This window comes from Maniola jurtina, chromosome 17 (assembly GCF_905333055.1).
Source record: "Maniola jurtina chromosome 17, ilManJurt1.1, whole genome shotgun sequence".
Lineage (NCBI taxonomy): Eukaryota > Metazoa > Arthropoda > Insecta > Lepidoptera > Nymphalidae > Maniola > Maniola jurtina.
Window position 1 is genome coordinate 10107567 of NC_060045.1, and position 21748 is coordinate 10129314.

The following is a 21748-nucleotide window of genomic DNA, read 5'->3' on the forward strand; positions in this document are numbered from 1 at the left end:
CTTTCACCAATAAAAAAACCAATTCAATGTACAGCATTGGCAAAAAATATATTGAAGTTATTCTGCGAGTAGGTATATCTTTCAGTTCAAAGAACTGAAGGCGTGGACATATCTTCATGAATATTTCAATATGCAACGTTCCGCACTGTGCTACCTCAAAAGGCTTAGTTGCCACATGTCTCTACTATCATGTTACTATGAGCCCGTTGGCACTCCGTAGAGGCAAAAAGGCATCACGCTTTAACTTGTTTCTTTCAACTGAAAGGTTAACGCTCTTTTAAATGAATATGTGTTATACTTACTTATTGCAGGTTGATCCCATTTCTTGACTAGATATTTAAAAATCTCTTGGGAACTCTTTGATTTTCCAGGATAAAATAAGCCTATACCTATCCGTCCGGGATGCAAATTATTTGTGTAACCATGAATATGATGTCCGCGTCTTATTCGTTGTGGATTTAGGTTTTCTAAAAATCCCGTGGGAACTCTTTGATTTTCCGGGATAAAAGTAGCCTATATCCTTCACCGGGCTGCAAGCTATCTCTGTGCCGCTTTTCAAAATCTTACGTTTAATTTACCGTTAACTGATAAACTGTAAAACAAGCAGTCAGGCAGACAGACAAACTTTTGAATTTATAATATTAGTATGGAAAGTATGGATATTTGGGGACTTTATTAAAGTTATTAGACACTTAATTAAAGACTAAATTGTAATCTTAAACTAAATTATAGGCCCTATTACGAGCCCTTATAGCAAAACTAGAGCGGGTTTGTGAAAGAATGACGTTGACCTAAATACCGCTTTCATCTTGCGCCGCTGAGTAATACGAGTATATGGCTTGATACTTTAATATTTTATAGAGGTGTCTTTGTAAACGATAGAAGAATTGTAATTAAGGAGAACATTGTGAGCTTGACCTAAATTACAGACCATTACCAGATTCAAGGTCAAAGAAAGGCACCGGCGCGGCTATAATTATTACAAATTCCCTTCCTAACGCCTTGTTGATCAAATATGGCTAATTTATCATCATTTAAGGAAATATTATACTATATATCCAATTATATAATTGATAATAGTTTAACATTAATTAATTATCAAATAACATTCGCAAGAAACAAATTCTGTGTTTTCAAAATACTTACTATAAGTACTTTTATAACTTTAATAAGTTTTTGTGGTGCGATCCATATTAGGTATATTTTTATCTGTCCCTTTTCGATATGATTGTATAGGTTTGACGGAACTTTAACAAACAAGCGGGTACTTTATAATATACTACTTTTAGTGCGCAATATCCAAGCATAGGTTATCCCGAAGCACCCTTATCCTGCCTTATCCCAATGGTTATCCTGCACCGAAAAGCGCAGGCAGTGTTGACAGACCCCGCAGTATGTAGACAGACGACACCAATCGTAAGTCTAAGGGAGCTGCTGGATTCAGGCAGCGCAAGACTGTGGCGTGCGGAAGACCCTATACACGTGATCTATGTCTAGCAGTGGACCCTTAGCGGTTGAAGACGATGAATGAGATTTGGTTGATAAAAAACTATTCGGAAGATATCCAATCTAGGTCAAACTCCATCGAGCGGGTCTATTGTAAAACAAGTCATCCCTCGGAGGAATAAAGGGACTCAATCATCGATCATTATCAATTAATACCCTTACAAAACCCAGACGTATATTACAAGCCTTTTAGAGGCTTCAGGGTTGAATTTGATGCTCAGGCTCGAGACCGAATACCGTTGACCTAAATTCCTCTCACAGCTAGCGCTGAGGCGAGTAAAATGTAGCTGCGCTTTTATCTTTTAATCAATATTTTATTCAACAATATGTTCTGCTCTCACGTCCTGGCGTATTTTGTGTTTCAATTTTAAAATTTTAACCTTTACCTCACGAACTATTTATTTTTTTATTTTTTTCAAAGGGATTCTTTCTCTTTTTGCGAACGTCCAATTTGTATTATATTAGAAACTAGATGATGCCCGCGACGTCGTCCGCGTGGATTTAGGTTCTGAAAATCCCGTGGGAACTCTACGATTTTCCGGGATAAACTTTTGGGCCGTGAAAGGTAGCAGACAGACAAACAGACACGTTTGCGTTCTGGTTGAGCAGGAGTGATATATTATAGTTTGCGTGTACCTACCTCTTTACCTTATCATATACTTTTATTAAGCATGATTGTCACTAACCGCAAGCCTATTTTGTAATGAAAAAAATCTTTAGAAAAAGAGTCTAAATAGAAAACGCGTCCCGCTTTAAGCCACATTATCACTTTCCCTCAGGTGTAATTGTGGTCGAGCGTGTGCGAATAGTTAGTTAAAATATATATAAAAGATACAAGATCGGATGATACTATCTCTACCAAATTAGGGTTATAAAAGGACTACACTTCGAGACGGAGATTTGACCTTTCTTGCGAAGTATCTTTATAATAAACAAGTATCAAAAGCCTTGTTACACTGAGCTCCTGCTCTAATTACATTATTTGTCAGATAAATTGCAGCAATTTACTTGCGGATAGACGCTTTCTAAAGACGATGAAGTTTAATGACTAGCCCACTTCTGATTAATTAGTGCCTATCTTTTAGTAAACATTAATTAATTACTTACAGTAAATATAATTTTTCGTAACGTGATATTTACGTCACTTGCTAGTGTCCAAATTTTATAATACGCTAGTTGGTGCCCGGGACTTCGTCCGCATGGATGAATGAATGAAATCAATGAAATATGCTTTATTGTACACATCATGAATAGAAACACAAAGTAAAACAATTACCTAACAAAAATAGTAATACAATTTGACCTGCCAAATTTCATGATCCTATAGGTTTTCTTGACAGACGGACAGACAGACAGACAACAAAGGGAACCTACAAGGGTTCCTTTTTTCCTTATGAGCTATGGAACCCTAAAAACCTAAGTAGGTAGGTACGTGAAGTCGCTAACATAAACTAGTATACAATATGTAGGTAATACATGTTTCAAGTAACAAAGTTGTGTTTCTGTGGAAATACCTAACCATGTATGTGCAGAAAATCGATGCAAGTATTTCCTCGACCACCTTCCATTACGGGCGGCGTCTATGTAATATCACCGAGGAAGACAAAGTATGTCCGTAATACCGAGAGGGACAGAAATTGAGGACGCGAACATTTTATTAAAACATTCATAGGCATAATTTCTACATCTTTGCGCTATAAATCAAAACGAAATAGAAAGGCCAATTATTACTTTTCTGAATTAAGCACCTGTTCAAACTTTTATTACGTTTTCCTACTCGTATTACTGGATAGGAATATAAAGACTTGGACAGACACAACGCGCGATGGCAGCGACCGTAAATGGCGACGAACGTCAATATATAACTTCTTCCACCTGGATTTACATTTTCTAGAGATCCCTTTTAAATTACTCAAAATCCTTTCTTATTGCATCTCTAGGGCAAATAATCAAGGAATATTATGTCCGCTTTTAAAATGTCTAAGTTTACCGGTTAAGATTGTTCGTAGTCTATCAGTCATAGTACGTTTTTAACCCCCGACCCAAAAAGAGGGGTGGTATAAGTTTGACCTGTGTATCTGTTTATCTGTCTGTGGCATCGTAGCTCCTAAACTAATGAACCGATTTTAATTTAGTTCTTTTTTGTTTGAAAGGTGGCTTGATCGAGAGTGTTCTTAGCTATAATCCAGGAAAATCGGTTCAGCCGTTTGAAAGGTATCAGCAAAGGTATCAGCTCTTTTTTAGTTACTGCAACCTTCACTTGTCGGGGGTGTTATAAATTTTTAATTTACACATGTTATTATGTATGTATAATATAATGCAAATTACACATGCGTCCAGTGTGACGTTCTGCGCTGCTGCTGCCGTCACGCTTTGTATCTGTTGAGGCTTTTATTCGGGAAACAAACAATATGGCTCTACATTGTTTGCGGAGTGGAAATCAGGTATTCCTCTGGGCTGGACTTCAATTTCATTGCCTTATTGCATTATTTGTTGCCACTCCGTTGGGAAACTATTTGATGACTAGGTTGTTATTGTTTCCGGCTGTGTAATGCATAACTGAGGTTGGTATTTTCTTTGTTTTTGTTAGTCGTTTGTTGATGCCAAATCCGTTCCAATCCAGAAGCTTAAGGATATCTTGCGAAACAGCGGTAAACAGTCTCCCCGTTGCACTTTTTTGGGCAATTTAAATGTAGTCTGGTCCTGTATACAGACTGACATGGTGGCGTTTTCGTACAACCAAATCAGCACTTGGATATACTTAGCCGTAGTTGGTAGACCCAAACAAACACACGAATGAGAATGAAACGCTTTAGTTAATTAACATTCGTTCCACTCAATTCTACTTTGCTTAACAGAATATAAAATTCCTCCAGGCTTAGTAATTTTCAGACGTTTTCCTTATCCCCCAGCATTTTATTTACGCGTACTTTTACGTGATAGCTGATATCAAGATGGTACTTTACGCCTCGTACAACGGCGGCCAAATGAGGCGTTCCTTCCGGCAATTGTTGGTATTTTATTTGGGCGAAAATTCTCTTGTTTTGTTCTGCTAAACCGGTCCGGTTAATTCGAAGGGCCTATGTACAAGGGTTGCGTTTTAGGGTTTCGTACCAGATACTGAATGCGATTCATCCATTAGATTGATGCCTGCGAGTAAGTTATTTTTATTAGATAATGTTCGCGACTTCGTCCGCGTAAATTTTTGTTTGATTGATGAACTCTTTGATTTACCGGGATAAAGAGTACTTACTCTATATTATTTTATCGGGGTGCAGGCTATCTCTGTACCAAATAGATGATGCTCCCAACTTCTTCGGTGTAGACCTTAGTTGTTAAACTTTCCGTGGGAACTCTTTGATCTTCCGGAACAAAAAGTAACCTATGTCCTTTTCCGGGATGCAAGCTGTACCAAATTTCGTCAAAATCGGTTAAAATAAGGGCTGTGAAAAGCTAGCAGACAGACTGATAGACACATTTTTGCATTTATAAATTATAATATGGATTAATAACACTTAGTTAAGTTCTATATTTTTTGAGGTGTTCTTTGTATTTTATTTCCTAGAAACACCATTTAACATCAGTATTAGAAAAAAAACCCGCTTCTGTTACCTAATGCATGTATTTTCTAGGTCCATTAAGGCAACAGTAAAAAGCTCTCGTATTGCCGTGGGCGGTGCTATTAAGCGCGGCGAGGTTTTTTATAATGTAATATAGTGAGAGGCTTTCAGTAAAAAACTGTTTGCGACGCTCATGCAAAAAGTTAGTGAAGCAACAGTTACGAGTAAAAACACCGTATAGAAATGTGCACGTCTAGCAGTAGCGTAATAGTTTTTTTTAATTTGTATTCGATCACAGCCAGCCCTTGACTGAGATCTTATTATATACGTTTATTTGGTCACTAGACGATGCTTGCGACTTCGTCCGCGTGGATACAGGTTTTTCGAAAATCCCATGGGAATTCTTGTATAAAAAGTAGCCTGTATGTGTCCCCGGGACGCAAGCTAACTCTGTACCAAATTTCGTCAAAATTGGTTAAATGTATGATGGGCCATGAAAAGCTAGTAGACAGACAGACAGACACACTCACATTTAAATAATATTAGTTGTATGGATTACAATACATGTCGTTTATGCACAAAAAAGTAGGTAACTTCTTTGTTTCTTGCCAGCTCTTCTCAGTAAAATTTGTTTTTTAACGGTGGTAAAGTCTTGACTACATTTCATTTCATGGATCTGGTCTGATGGTAAGCTATGATGCAGCCAAGATCGAAGCAAGCTAACCTGAAATTGGAGCGGATATGTCAGCTTTTATGAAACCCATACCTCAAAATTAGGTTCTACACGGCATCGTACTATAACACTAAATTGCTTGGCCTCACAACCGTAAGATGGTAAATAGCCACGACCGGAGCATTCCACTAGACCAGGTAGAGCCAATTTAGTATGTAAAAATACGACCTTGTTCTCATTATAGGTGTATTTGAAAAGTAAAATGAAAAACGTGAATGTCTAGAAGTGCATTATTGACTTGTATTTCAAAATGGCTGCCAAGTATTGTTGGCGGAAAGGCTTTTAGGTTCGCTCGCGAGTCACAATCGATGGTATTAACTGCAACTTTTATTCGGAAACTAGTCCGATATGTAGGTAGAAATTACGTCAGCTTTTGGTAGAAGTAGGTACTTAATGCTGGAGTACCTAAATAGTATGAAAGATTTATTCAGTAATGTGCTAGTTTCTAAATAAAAGGAAAAAAGGAGAGGAAAAAAAAAATATTTTAAAGTATGCCACGCCCAGCGAAGGATAAAACTTACTTTAGAACTCAAAGGTTTTCTTTCAGGAAATGTAACTTCGTGAATATGGAAATATTACTGGAGTACCATGCGGCTCTCAAAAACTATCAAGCATACCTAGAGGCAAGCAAAACATGGCCACCGAACAGAAAAATTCATCTCGAGCTACACGTAGGTTATAATATAGTAGAGAAGTTTCTTTGAAGTAGGTAGTGAAATATTTTTGATGCAATTCAGAGACTTGTTTAGCTACTACTAAGAATACTACTCAAATTCTTGAGTTTCAACCATGGTTTCAACTTTATAATGATACAGTCACAAATTAGTGAAACGAAGTTCTTCTATTTTCATTTTCTCGAAAGGGGCAGCAAAGTGGTTTAATTTACAAATCAAGACATTCAACTGAAGGTATTAAAATGTATTATGGAGGTAAATAATCAGTTATTTATGAAAATTAACGTATTCATGCGACGGCTGTCGTTTGACTTTGCTTCAATTCTTTTCGAAGCCTCTAAACTTACGATATTCACGAGTGGGTGACTCCACCACTTTATCGGTGCTTGGCTTCGGCCGAGAGTACTATTTTAAAAATCAAAGTGACTAGAACATTTTTAGGTAGTATGTTACCATATGCTGTAGAGTTGTATGTATTTTTATAAAAAAAAAAACTAGCGAAAACCCAGCGTGTGCTACTACGCTAGAAAAATATCTGTCTAATTCATTTTTTTTTTGGTCTAAAACCATCTTTGCCTTTCAAATGAAACTGGTTTGGCGCATATCGGTTGGATGTTTTCAAAGTGTATAACGGACGCAGGTAGAAACATTTTTTGTGTTTTATTTATCAATATTTGTACAATATAATGTCCAAAATATTCCTTTAAAAATTGAGATCGAAAAGATTAACCACAAACAAACGCATGAATTACGACCACCCCATATTTAAGGGTAAGCCTATTTTAATAATGCTGTGTAAATATATAAATAAGTAACTAGGTCACACGTCCCTCCCTTCCTATTAATTATTATTTGTTTCAGTGAATATTCCCGTCTATATGAACTGTGTTTCTGATTGAAATTTTTGAGTTTTCGCAACATTTTTGATTGCAAGAAGATGCAGATACTCTAGTTTAGAGAAAAATAACAGAGTCGACGCCAACATATCACAGAGTCCTAGACAGTAGACATGGAGGAGGCAAAGAATTACAGTTTCCGAATCCAATCAATACACGGGTGTTGCGTCATCGCTTGGTGCCGATTATTGTGTATTTAAGGGTGCTTAAGGTTCGTTCCTTGACCCTCCTCCTTTCATTATTCACAGCTTAAGTTTGAAACAAACACAACTCGTGGCGGAAACTGCATGACATTCATATGAAAACTTGCATATGCGTGTTAGACGTCCACCAAACGATAGATTTTGTTGTCAGTTTTCCTAAAGCCACTGCTGTGCGATGAATAATATCTGGACAGTCATCCGTTGATAACTCATGGTTGACAGAATTTACTGATGTATACAGAACCCTTCCTCTAAATAGACGCCTGAGATATGTATTTTTAGTTTTAGGTGACGTAATTAATTAATTATTACCGTTTTATCATCTTAAAAATTAAACAATTGACGAACAAAACTTCTGTGTTTCCGTCATGAGTTGTGTTTTGTTCAGCCTTTATTCAAGGGTTCGCGGATCCCAAACTTTTCTTTTCAAGCTTCTTTTGTAATCTGTGATTGATGACGGTCTTGACGATCTATTTCTAAGAAGAATATCTCAGTAGAATTTGTATTAGCAGAATTTTTAGGTCGATTTGCCCAAACCATTTAAATGTGTTTAAGTTAAATTTTCTATCTCTGTCCTTTTCATGTCAACCCAGGAATAAACTTTTCAAACAGTGACAACAGTACAAAATTTAAGTAAACCGGACTAAGCAGTTAGGCCCACGTGATCCCTATATTATATATTCCAATTGTTTTTCTTTAAATTCATCTGGTTTTGTACATGTAAACCTTCCTCCTGAAATAACCAAAATAATAGTGGAAACCTCATATTTTACAGTATTTAGAGAAAATTTTAGTGCTGTACTTTTCATGTGAAATGGAACAAAAGCTTATTTATATGTTTCTATTTTGGCCGAAACAGTTCTGCCGCACAAGTCTCAAAAGGACTGCCTCTCTTGTACCTACATATTTTTAATAAGATTCAGGACTCAGGAGTCCCAACCTACCTGTCCAAAATGCAATTTTGGCTCTCTCACGACCCATCTACTTGATGGGGCGGCTGAAATCAAAGCGAACGTGATCAAAGTACTAATAAGTTTCATTTCAGCTTCGTGGAGTTGCCTTTATTTGTATTAAGGAAGATATTAAATTACAAGACTTTTGGTGTACTTTGAGTTGCTTTTTGTCTACCACGTTTCCTGAATATCCTTAGTTTAATTCTAGCTGATATGTCTCGCTCTTGTCTGATATACCTATAACCGTGCCTTAGCTTCGCAAGGGTGGGCTAGACCAAGTGAGAATGCAATATCACACTATCACATTATCACGTTAATATTATAAAGGCCAAAGTTTGTGTGTATGCGTGTGTGTATGTTTGTTACTCTTTCACGCAAAAAGACAGATTTGACTGGGAATGGAGAGAGATAATTTTCTAGATTAGCGCATAGGCTACTTTTGATCCTGGAAAACCAAAAAGTTCCCACGGGATTTCGTAAAAACCTAAAATCGACGCGGGCATGCATTATAAACCTTCAAGAAATTTTCTAAACCATGGTGGCCAAGTTTTAGTTATAAACGAATAAACAGACAAACGGAAATTGTGACTATGACATTTAGAGAATCAGTTGTGATACACCTTATATAATAATCAAGAAACACAAATTGTAAACTTTTGAATGAAATGCTACTTAAATGAAAAGCAAAGTGGTGGTGTTAATATAAGCCGAAAATTGAATGACGAAAAGAGAGAAAGCGCTAACGCGTAATGGATTTTCCTTTCAGCCTACGCGATGAAATGTGTAATTCAAAAAAGAAATCTAACACCGTAATTATGTTTAATTCAACTGCGCTCCGGGAGTAGAGCATCTGAAATGGGATGTGCAGACTTGTAAAGCTCTAGATTCACTAGCGATTAATTTTTCTTTTTATTAAATTCAGATACAAGTTAGCCCTTGACTGCTATCTTAGTTGGTGGTACGTGATGAGGCAGACTAAGATGGAAGCGGGCTAACCAGGAAATGGTATGGCAGTTTTTATTAAACCCATACCCCTTTGGTTTCTACGCGGCATCGTACCGAAACGCTGAATAGCTTGGCTGCACAACTTTGCCAGTAGGATGGTAACTGGTAACTAGCCACAGCCAAAGCCTCCCACCACCAGTAGAAATTATTAAATTCTAAACCTCTACCGGGAATCGAACCCGGGACCTCCCACTAATAAGACCACAGCGCTTACCACTGCATCAGTGAGGTCGCTGGTAGATTTAACTGTTTTACATTGGTGTGACAAAAGTAAGTTCTTAAACTGATGAAGGAATGACGAGGTGTAGTAAATCGGTTTATGATCAATAAACATGCAATTTTTGGCCTTTCCATTAGCGAGCTTTATTAGTAAGCTAATAAGGCAACGGTCTTATTCATCAATGGATGAGAGCCTTTAAGGTTGTTTGCGGTGCGAGCTGCGCAGTGGCGTCCTCGCGCACCGCGGCGTTAGATCGAAGGCCCTGGAAGGGTACCACGCATGCGCCATCGCGGCTCCGCCGATGCCTTCGCCGTGAGCCCGCAGTCGCACCGCGCATACATCGGCGACGCCATGCCGACCGACGCTGCGACTTGACCGGAGCGCCCTGCTCTGAAACACCCCTGAAACAAACAGGAGCGCCACTAATCTACACCCTCGTCCACCAGACAAGGGTAAGTCCCCAGCGGCTCGCACCCACCCCACTAGAGTCACCGACCAAGGTTAAAAGCTTCGGATGTGCTTTTCCCGGATCTGGAATGCACAGAGGGCGCCCGTGTGCTCGGTGAGTCATCTCTGCGGCGACACGTTTTCATGGCCGCCTCTTCGATCTCCTGAAGCATCGCAGGCGTTTCGACTGAGATGTAGGTTGCAGTGCATATTACGTAAGTGCGTGAGCAGTGCAGCGGCCGTGGCGCCGGTACTTTCGACTCGGTGTTCAGCCAACCGTCCCCAGTTACGGCACGCGAGGATCGTTTTCAGGAAACATTCACCATTTTGTACGCGAACCTTGTACCGTAAGCAACCGAGTTTTGCTCGTAAATCGTGTCGGAGCCATGCGTATATCGCTAACGATTGTGATTGATCCATGTAATATGTTAGTTATAAAGGGAATTGTGTGATTTTGCGTCTGTTGTGAAAGTGATTTCGGATTTTAATTGCTACTTCTAAGTGCTTAATCTTTTGTTTGAGTGCTTCTACTCCGTTATTGTGATCTCCTTATTCAGTGGTGGGTAACATATTTCGTTCTGTTATTTACTAAACAAGTAACGATTGATCATTACAATTTATTTCTAAATACACTGATTTCACCAATCTACACTTATGTGATTTGAGACTTAAACATGATTTTGTAGAAGATTTAGAAGCTATGTGTTTTTAAACAAGATTTAATAAGAACCCTGGCGTACCTAGATGTTAATTTTAAAGTAGCAATTATATTGAATCAAATTGAATAATTCCAAAATACAGAAAGAAAATCAATGATCGATGACCTTAGCGAACGATCGGTCGACGCGTGCGCCGCTGGCTCAGATGCCATCCGGAGCGTGACAGGCGAAACAAACTAACGGATCTTGACCCGCTATTTTACCTTAATTCCTCTTAAAGTTTTATAATTTACAAATATCCCTTAAATAATACTGAACAAAGTGTCTCAAATTAGCAATACAAAATAACATGTAAGTCTAGGTCTAACCTAGAATATAGTTAAATGACTAATTAGCCAAATAATTTTACATGATCATAATTTTATTGTATTAATTTGAATTTTGTTAAAGGAAAAAGTACTACAATTAATACTAATTAAATTTTTAGTTAGGTATATTATTACCAAACATTGCGTCATAAATTAACACCTGTCAGTACAAATTTAAATGTTTCAGACATTTTGTTTTATTTCATGTTTTTGCATATTTTAACGTTATTAAATCGTCGATGAATCTTCAAATCAATATTATTTTGATAAGATTACAACTAGTGTTAATAGATGTGTTAACAATGTTATAAAAATGCCCTGTACATTTTATAAGTTTAATAAATAAAAAAATACATACATTAATAAAAAATAACACTGGTTATGCTTAAAATGTGTTGTTACTTGAGTTGTGTTGATATATCCATCAAATACAAAAAATAATCTCCACTGAAATAGGAAAACTAGTTTTGAATAGCAAATATGTTTCTACATGAAATTCTTGACTCAAATCTGCTGCATGATTTTGTTAGAATGCTGCTTGTATATCTAGGAACTAATGAATAATCCTGCCAACCGAAACTTGGCCAGCGCGCACCTTGGCAGATTAGGGCCAAATCTAACGAAAATACCCGTCCTCAGTAATGAGCCAGCGATATCTTGGTGATGATGATGATAAATAAACAACGTTCTACAACGATACAAAATGGGTAGGTAACAAGAAAAGAAGCAAAATGAGCACTATTGTTACAGTACCTACTTTAAAAATGCTTCGAACTAAACAAAATAATGAGTTTCGAGCGCTTCGAGTAGGTATTTCAAAAGCAAACGCGATTTAAATTAAACTCCTAGTTCGTTAGTTGAGTGAGCCTCATTATTTGCTTTCACAGCTGCTACTAGGTCACTTAAAGGATTTCCTTTCATTACCAACGCGAAAGCCATTAAAAATATATCTAAATGTGGTTGAACGTCGGGATATTTTCAAAATAAATTCAGCTCTCTTATTAACCTTAATTTGCGTTTTTTAGGGCACGACTTTCATAAAGTTTTGCAATCTGTGTAATTTTATTTGATTAGTGCCATAATTTTTTTTTGTTTGTTAAAGTACTATGTCTTCTTTCGTCTCACAGTGTTTGTCATTTACTTCGACTCTCTTCCATGTTTTGAAATGTTGGATCAAAACTTTTTTGGTTGGAAAGAACATTGTTGATTTGATATGCAAAGGTTTATTTTTCTTTCTACTTTTGTGTGAGGTTTTTAACTATCCCAAAAAGGATGAGTTTCTCAATTCAGCCCACTTATTTTTAAGTTTTGAGCAGTAGCTATTTATTTTAATTATTATTTAATCAAATTCGAAAATATTTTGTTTTGATTAGGTACTTACCAAATCCTAAAACTTAAAGGAAATATTAATAATTTGTATAATTAATGCAAAAACAAGAAAAATGTTAACGTAAAAGGCAGTAAAATGCACAATAAAGAATCACTTACCACAAAATATAATATTCATACATTTAAACACAAGAAAGCAAAATGCAGAGTACTCTTTTCTGCAGACAAGTAGTAATCTTGAAACTGTAAAGGTCTCTCAAAGTATGGCGCATTATAACGAAGGTCGCATTTATGACATGGGTAGTGATTTTTGATAACGAACTGTAATATTATAGAATTGATAATTATATCGAGTTGTTCTACAATAACTTGAGATGTTTTGCTTAAGTTCACACCAATCCTTTCACTGATTTCCAAAATAGCAATGAAATGATCGTAATCTTGATCAACGGAGCGTGCAGTCAAATTAATGCATTTGTAGCTAAATGTGGTTTTATTTTCAATAGGAACTATTTTTATTAAATTTGTACGTGTCAGTTTGTTTCAATAGCGGGTTGTAAGATTTAATCTACTTCCTTATACACAAAATATATTTATTTATATAGAGATGTTAACTATTTATAGATGTTCTCCTTTTGGGATTAAAAACTATTTTATTAGATAGGAAGTACCTACCTAATACGATGTTAAATTTTATAAACTGGCTCTTTATAGTTTAAGTATCTCTGTATTTTAACATCAAAAACTATACCCTAGGTTACTCTTTGATTATGGTGTATTTACCATGTCATCAATTGTAGCATATAATTTGAAATCTGTATCTTTTCGTTTTTCATAGTCTTCAAATGTATCGTCGTCAAAAAAAAAAAAAACTGGTTAGCTAAGCCCTAGTAAAGTTTCCTTACTTTAAAAAATATCGTCATTGGTACTAATTCTTACCACAACTAAATTTTAGAGTATTCACATCATACACATTCACATTCTATTCTTACTAATGTAATACGAAAATGACAGACACAGTTTGACAGGTTTAAATTTAATACAAGACTGTCAACCTTTGTGACTTTAGATGCCAGTCGTGAGCATGTCGTGAGCCTATTGTTAAAATTTGTAGAGTGCACTAAAATTAAGGGGTCTTTAAATATATAATTCATTTCTCGTTTTTTTTTTGGAATATTAAAAAGAAAACCATCAGAATCGACGCCATTGTCATCTACCGATGACATCCACTGCAGGATATGTCTCTCGTAGAGACAGAGCACACACCACGTCTTGTACCGTATCAATAAATATAACATAGGTGTGTTTTCGTTTATTTTTAATTTTAACAATTTTCTTTTGTTCCAGGTGCGTGTCGGGTTCAGTACCGATGTGTTAGAGGCGCGGCTGTACAAAAACCACCGCCATGTCGTCGGTGAAGGTGGCGGTGCGGGTCCGCCCCTTCAACTCGCGGGAGATCGCCCGCGATTGCAAATGCATCATTGAGATGACTGGCAATACTACAGGTTAGTGTTTTATTTCCTACGTTTTATCTTTTTAGCCCCCGACCCAAAAAGAGGGGTGCTATTTAAGTTTGACGTGTGTATCTGTGTATCTGTCTGTGGCATCGTAGCTCCTAAACTAATGAACCGATTTTAATTTAGTTTTTTTTTTGGTTGAAAGGTGGCTTGATCGAGAGTGTCCTTAGTTATAATCCAAGATAATCGGTTCAGCCGTTTGAAAGTTATCAGCTCTTTCCTAAGTAGTTACTGTAACCTTCACTTCTCGGGGGTGTTATAAATTTTTAATTTACACTTGTCGTTTATATCTACTTGTTCCTATGTTATAACCTCAACATTTTTAGAAGGGGCAACAATCGGAACTTAAAATTTCTTTACCTACATACTCGTACAATCTTATGAATTCACTTTTACCGAAAGCTTTCATATCTTTCTTTAACCTTCCTTAATGATCATTGTTGTCAGTCGTCATCTCTAAAATAACTTTGTTCAATATGCGATTAATATTGTGTCAATATAAGAGACCTTCTTCATTTTTGGATACACCTATCTAATCCCTTACCATTTAATTTATTCGCATATCTTTGTTGTTATTTTACATGGGCGTATGCGCGGATGATGATTGTTATATTCAAAAACAAATAATATAAGCTTTGGCTTGGGTTGAGGTGTCTCATTTGTTTGAATATGTAGACAATAATAAATTTTTATGCGAAGAATAACCTACACTAATGAAAAAATAACAAAAAGCTACAAAAAGTGAATATGTCAAACGCTTCACTGTTGTTTGATACCTGTTTCATTTTCATTTAAACCGGAATAATAAATTGGAAAGGATTATCAGGAGCTTGTTTTTGGTTTTTATTAACGTTTTATCTGAAGCGTGTTTCTCTTCTCCAAAAAACAATTATGGATCAAATAAGATGAAATGATATGCTATACTTTAATATAATAATACTTTACTGCAAAATTCATATTGAAAATCGATGTAAAGTTTAGTAGCCATAGACTTATAGGTAGATATATTACTTCGTAATCAATGTTAGTAGCCTTTTTTCACCGAAAAAAAAAAGCTGAAACTACACACGGTTGGTTTTTCTGGTTATATACTATACAATATCTACCATTAACTATAATATATACATTATACATAGATATTATTTTTTAAGTTAATGCTTTTAGGACCGCCTGCCACGAAGAATACCATCGTATATTTCTAGTTAATATTATAATTTCTTTTTCTCAAACGAATCTGTCTACATTAAGGCGACATTACCACCCACCAAATGAGGTTTTACGAGCCATGGCTGCTACAATTTACTGCGTATTCCTGGAGACCTTTTTAAATTAACTTCATTTGACCTTGGTTATGGAGAGTGGCGTTTACTACCTTGTGGAAAAGCTTCTGTAATTGTATTTTTAGTGTGTCTTAAATAAATAATGTGACCAAATTCATTTGTACACAGTCCTTAAACTAAACTAAAAGGGTAGGTTTAAATTTATTGATATCTCTTTCATAAGGATCTCTGCGGAAAAGGATAGTACCTACTAGATTTAAGCCTGTCAATTTAGTTTAGTTTACAGGTTGTGTATAACATAATTAGTCACAGTGATGGTGTTTTTCAGGTGCTAAGATATTTTACGCAATACGTTGGTTTATTTTGACCTGATTTATGTCGGTGGTTGGACATGATTAAAGAGTCATAATGAGACCGAGTTCTATCCCTTTCAACTACATAATTTATGACATATTTACATATAACATATGCTTTGCACATAATATTAAAAGAATGTATATATAGGTTAACTGAGTACCTAGAGATAGTGTCTTCGAGTTAAAATTTGGTAATTTTCATCATTACCAGTTTAGCTTCTGTGGGATACAATTCTTTGTAAATTACACATTCAGTTCATAAAAAGGACAATATGAATCACCCTAGTTTAGAATTGCTCATGTTATTGGGGTGACTGCGTGAGTCATATTGCAGTTTGGGATGACGCCAGGATTGCAGGGGATGTTCCATTTAATTTACAAGCGTATACATACACTGTACCGCTGTTTTCTAGTTATGTAGGACTATACATAATCGATTTTGATCTTTCCTGGAAATCCAAAAGTATAACAGAACAAATTTAAATAACTGAGAAATATTAAGTAGTGTGCAGGTAGGTGGGAGGCTTCGGCCGTGGCTAGTTACCACCCTACCTTCAAAGCCGTGCCGCCAAGCGATTAAGCGTTCCGGTACGATGCCGTGTAGAAACCAAAGGGGTACGCCTTTAATAAAAACTGCCATATCCTTCCAGATTAGCTCGCTTCTATCTTAGACTGCATCACTTACCATCACATGAGATTGCAGTCAAGAGCTAACTTGTATCTGAATAAAGAAGAGCGCTCAGTAGTGAGCCGTCGATAGATTGACACTTGAAGATGAGGATAATGAAATTGAAGCATATGCCAACTTGCCCCAGCCAGCAACTATATTTTACGACAGAATGTCAGACGAAACCTTTCAAAGTATCAATGTCACACGAAACAGATCGCCTGGCGCTAACAAATGTTTGGAAACAATTTTATGGTAAATCAGTTCTATCCAAAATCAACAACAAAAACGTTGCAAGAGTGTTTTTAATGGGAAATCGATATTTTTTTTTTGGTTTGTAACCAGGTTTGACTATGGGTCATTTTATATTAGTTGTCACGATTACGTTCAGTGCATTTAAAAAATCTCGTAGGAACTCTTTAATTTTCCAGGATAAAAATTAGCCTATATTATTTTAATATGGTATAATCTACCAAACAGCCAAATCCCAAACATAAAACACAAACACAGAAACTTTCGCCTTTGGATGAGCCATGAAGAGCTAGCAGATAGACAGATGATGCCCGTGACTTCGTTCGCGTGGATTTAGGTTTTCGAAGATCCCGTGATAACTGTTTTTTTCCGGGATAAAAAGTTACCTATGTCCTTCCCCGGAATGTATCCTAAGTCTGTACAAAATTTCATTAAAAACGGTTCAGCGGTAGAGCCGTGAAAGCGTAGCAGACAGACAGATACACTTTCGCATTTATAATATTAGTTTGGAGGATTATGGAATATGGAATATCCTTTACCCTTCAGTTTAGCTTAAGTAAATTTTTGTACGACTAATCCGTAAAGGCGTCTCTCGTTCAAGCGAATCTACATACTACATACATTTGTACAAAGAATTTGGAAAAGTATTAGAGCCAAGTTAGATTACAAGTGAAATATAACTCTGATCCCGTTTTGGCCAGAGGGAATAGTTCGACCACGCAAGCAGCCAAATGGCAAACTTTGTTATGTCTCACGCGATGTTTCACTTTATCTGATGTATGTAAGGAGGTTGTTTATTCACTGAAACATCTTTATTTTGTGTTTTGTGCTAGTAACTGTCTGCAAGTTTATTGGTTTGTTTAGTGAAATATGGTTTGATTCTCTCGGGACGTTTTTTTTTTCTTTTAGGAGTCTTTTTGACGCTTAGACCGAACGTTGCCTTTTCTACTTCTTTCTGTTTTGCCCAGTCTTTAGTGTTTTTATAAAAGTAGTCAACTCGCTTCTATGCCAGTGCTCTGTATGAAAGTTTCATGTTGAAAACTTTGACATAGAATAATAATGATAATATAGAGATATAAAAATTCTAACATTTTGCTCGTCCATAGCAGAGTGAACTATCCATAGTCCTCTCGTCCATACTAAATGGAAGATTTACCTTTGACTTACCTCAACGCTAATTACACTTTTATTTGACACTAGCTGATGCCCGCGACTTCGTTCGCGTGGATATAGGTTTTTAAAATCCCGTGGATACTCTTTGCTTTTCCGGAATAAAAAGTAGCCTATGTGTTAATCCAGGGTATAATCTATCTCCATTCCAAGTTTCAGCCGAACCCGTCCAGTAGTTTTTGCATGAAAGAGTAACAAACATATACATAATACACATACACACAAATTTTCACCTTTGTAATATTAGTGTGACTAAAATTAGGTCTGAATTAAAATATATAAATAAAAGTTACACAAGAAACTTAGTTCTAATTAAGTAAATTACTTAAGTAATTTGTTTAAAATTATGGCTGATTATTATTATTATGGGGTAATAAGTAAGTAAGTTTAAGATTCTCTTTTTATTTCAAAGTCTATTTACACAATAGCCAAATAGGTTTTCATTCTATTTTAGCAATGTGAACGAGGAGTTTTAATTAAATCGTTGGATGGATGCAAACCAAAACAAATTGCGTTCTCAAACGAGGAGAAGGTCTGCACATTAGCACTCTCTCTAATGTAAATTGTAATTTTGAGACTTTTTGCCTCTTTTTAAATTCGTTACGTAGCCTCGCGAAGCACTAATTACAGCGAGTGAAAATCATTAGAATGTAAAAGAATTTTAATTAAAATCGTCTCAGTGAGAACTGGTGGGCGAAGTTTCTATTTGCAGACGAAGATTTTAAAGAGCTCCGTAACTTTTACACGAAGGAACATTGGTTAAAAAAGTCTGTTTTTTAATTTATACTTTTAAAAGAACACTAGTTTCTTGTTCTACAGAAGCGTTCACCATCTGTTATTAAGTTTTTTTGTTACCTTTTCGTATTAAAAGCAGCGCTATCTTACTCCTGGTAGGCTTATACCTTGTAAATATCTTTTATCGACTTAACCTCGTGTTTACCCCGTCAATCATTACATGCAAACAAACATTCTTTTGACTAAAATTTTCTTATGGTTAAAAACCTTATAGGTCTTGGTAAAACTGAATTTATTAAGTACTGTATTTTGCGATTAAGTAAAAAGTGTTCCCATACATCACCTCATTGTTTCTCTTCCACTCACAACTCATGAAATATATTGTATGCCAATGAATACCAGGCCTTCCTCAAATCATCACTGAAACTTTAATAACGCAAGTAGGCGTTGTTTGGGCGGACTCGTGACGTCGTCGTTTACGTCATCACCAAAAGGCATATGCTTTAGCTTTAGTATTGTGGATGTTAATCATCATCATCAGCCTGTGGATGTCCACTGCTGGACATAGGCCTTCCCTAAAGAGCGCCACCACAACCGGTCCTCAGCCTTCCTCATTCAGCCACTTCCCGCCAGCCGCTTAATATCATCGGTCCATCGTTCTGGAGGGCGTCCCACACTACGCTTGCTTAAACGCGGTCTCCAGTCTTCGCTCAAGGACTTTCCGGCTCCATCGCCTCTACGACAAGCATGGCAGGCCCACTGCCACTTCAGCTTGCTAATAATTTGGGCTATCTCAGTGATGTTAATAGTGGCAGATATATTTCTTTGAAGTGATGATGCTCGGTTAGTACCTAAGTAAATGTATGTCTGATGAACGGCAGAAAAAGGTTTGAAAAGTAGTTCTCCTCAGTGTCTCTAATATCGGATGTTGTCAAGGCTTATAATTGGACTTTTTCATACTGCCCTTCCCGCTCAAATTGATTGAAGGTTTTCGACCAGGCGCTTGCTTACTCTTTATCTTCTTTTGTTTCCTAGATATATATCCGATGAGTTAGTAAGTCATTTTTAGAATTACGCAGGCCAAGTGGATGAAGGAAACATTACTAGTAGAAGATGTAAAGCGCGTAGAAAAAAAGAAAAAAAGAATTAATAAAAAAATAAAAACCAATTAATGCAAAAACATTATTAAAATATTTACTATTCACGGCACCAGTTCATAATGAAGTGAAAAGAACCACTGTATAGACTACAAAGCCATTGTAGTTGCATTGTTTCCTTAGTATTCAAATAAATACGAAAATGTCAACGAATATTATATGATTGATCACAGCCATAAAGCTATTAAGCAGTTTATTCAGGTTATCAGGTTCAGTTGAGTCGGTTCTATCTAAGTAAAGATTTGAAAACTTCTCACTGTCTGTTAGAAACTTATTTTATCGACATCAGACCTTACATTATAAAAGAACGCAAAACCGTTAACGGACAGCCCACAGCGTGCCACAGGTCTCTTCCAAAAAAAAACTGAATCGTGTACAAACATTCAATCGTACAGTCCAAAACAAAAACGTCGCCCTTATATGAGACTAGCTGACGCCCGCGACTTCGTCCGCGTGGATTTAGGTTTTTCGAAATCCCGTGGGAACTCTTTGGTTTTCTGGGATAAAAAGTAGCCTATGTGCTAATCCAGGATATTATCTATCTCCATTCTGAATTTCAGCCAAATCCGTCCAAAAGTGTTTGCGTGAAGGAGTAACAAACATACACACACACACGCACACATACAAACTTTCGCCTTTATAATTTTAGTGTGATGGGGTTACCATTGTGTCTCGATGGCCAATAAACGGCAACCCTCTGCGTATTCTCCACGGGGTGGCCAATTCACATTGCGTTGATTGCCTTTCTTGGCTTTTGTGGGGTGATTAGAGAAGGATTTTTCCTTTCAATTGTTTTCCGTTTAGATTGGGCTATTAATTAACTGCGTCGTTTATCCATTCCTTTTTTATAGCGTAGGTACCTAACCAAGGGAGTCAAGTTACGCATAGCAGAAGATTAACACTGGAACAAGCACTGGAATTGGAAAAATTTTAGAGGACGGTTCAAACGACGTGTCATATTCAAATTCAACCTTTACGCAATGCATTAAGGTTGTGTATGACAATGTCGTCTGAATCGTCATTTTCGTCACTGAATACGCCATTTTATTCAGTGCTCTTTTTTTTTCTCTCTCGTCTGGCTTTACAAAGATTAGCCAATGTCAAGTTTGTAGTTATTTGTAACAAGTTAGTTAAACTATGCAAGTATGGACCCGTCTGTGCCGGCGCTCGCCGACATACGCACGGCACCCCCTTAGAGCGCTTTCCAGTCAGTTTTAACAAAAAAAAAACACTCCAAAAAGGCAGAGCACGCCCGCCAGCTAACACCAACACAGACGAAGTCCTTCAGTGCTCTGTAAACAAAACTAAATACATCTTCTAATTCCCTCGACACAAGCCAAGCCTTTACAAATTACATACCATAAAAGTGTTCATACGATCTTATCCTAGAAGTAACGCGAGGAACGTGTCTGTGCCACCGAGACGTGGCTTCAGCGTTTAAACTCTACATTATTTATTGCCACTATAACTTCCTTTACTCATGCAATGCATTTTCGATGTGGCAGCTTAGTGGATACTAGCGTCTGAGCTCTTGTATTAAATAATATTTATTGTGAAATACAACCAAGTGGGATGTTTAAGAGCTTTAGTAACACTTGTACTTATTTTCGTCGTCGTCGTCCATTGCTGGACATAGTAGGGCTTTTGTACTGACTTTTACACGCCACGGTCTTACGGGCGGCGCTTGAATCCACTTATTTTTGTAGACTGAAAAAAAAGGTTGTTCTTTGGTACTTTACCTAACTTTGAATCGATACTTTTTAGAAGCATCCATATTGCCAGAGTGAACTATATTGCGACTAGATTTTGTGCCTTTTGACTTTTTGCAAATAAAGAGCAATACTTCAGAGCTTTTTAAGTATTAAATGGCTATTTAATGACTAAAGTCGTCACTTAATATTCAAGGTGCTTTTAAATATTACTAAGATGTTTATACTATGTTAAGAAAAATAATGAGACTTTATTAGAAGAAATATTAAGAGTCGCAGAAATATTAAGATACTGTTCAGTATTCTGCTGGTTAGTTTCATCTTCCGTTGCATCTTTTAGTTATTGTGGTTT

The 21748-nt window shown here is 36.6% G+C and overlaps 1 protein-coding gene and 1 long non-coding RNA gene across 21 annotated transcripts in view; one reads left to right on the forward strand and one right to left on the reverse strand.

Moving 5' to 3' along the window:
• The window catches only part of LOC123873790 (kinesin-like protein unc-104), a 114468-nt gene that overhangs the window by 43339 nt on the left and 49381 nt on the right, over positions 1–21748 (forward strand). For 18 of the 20 annotated variants that reach the window (XM_045918824.1, XM_045918822.1, XM_045918838.1 and 15 more), the window contains one exon: positions 13901–14058. In XM_045918824.1, the coding sequence (XP_045774780.1) occupies positions 13959–14058 (100 nt within the window). In that variant the 5' untranslated portion in view covers positions 13901–13958. Of the gene's footprint in view, positions 1–10079; positions 10203–10488; positions 10757–13900; positions 14059–21748 lie in introns of those variants that run through there. The other 2 variants (XM_045918819.1, XM_045918821.1) reach the window with 2 other exon arrangements.
• On the reverse strand, positions 1828–20707 carry LOC123873809. Its single transcript, XR_006797770.1, has 5 exons — positions 20639–20707; positions 17236–17238; positions 6190–6204; positions 5589–5591; positions 1828–1837 (listed from the first exon to the last, which is right to left on the reverse strand). It is a non-coding gene; the product is annotated as an uncharacterized LOC123873809 (long non-coding RNA).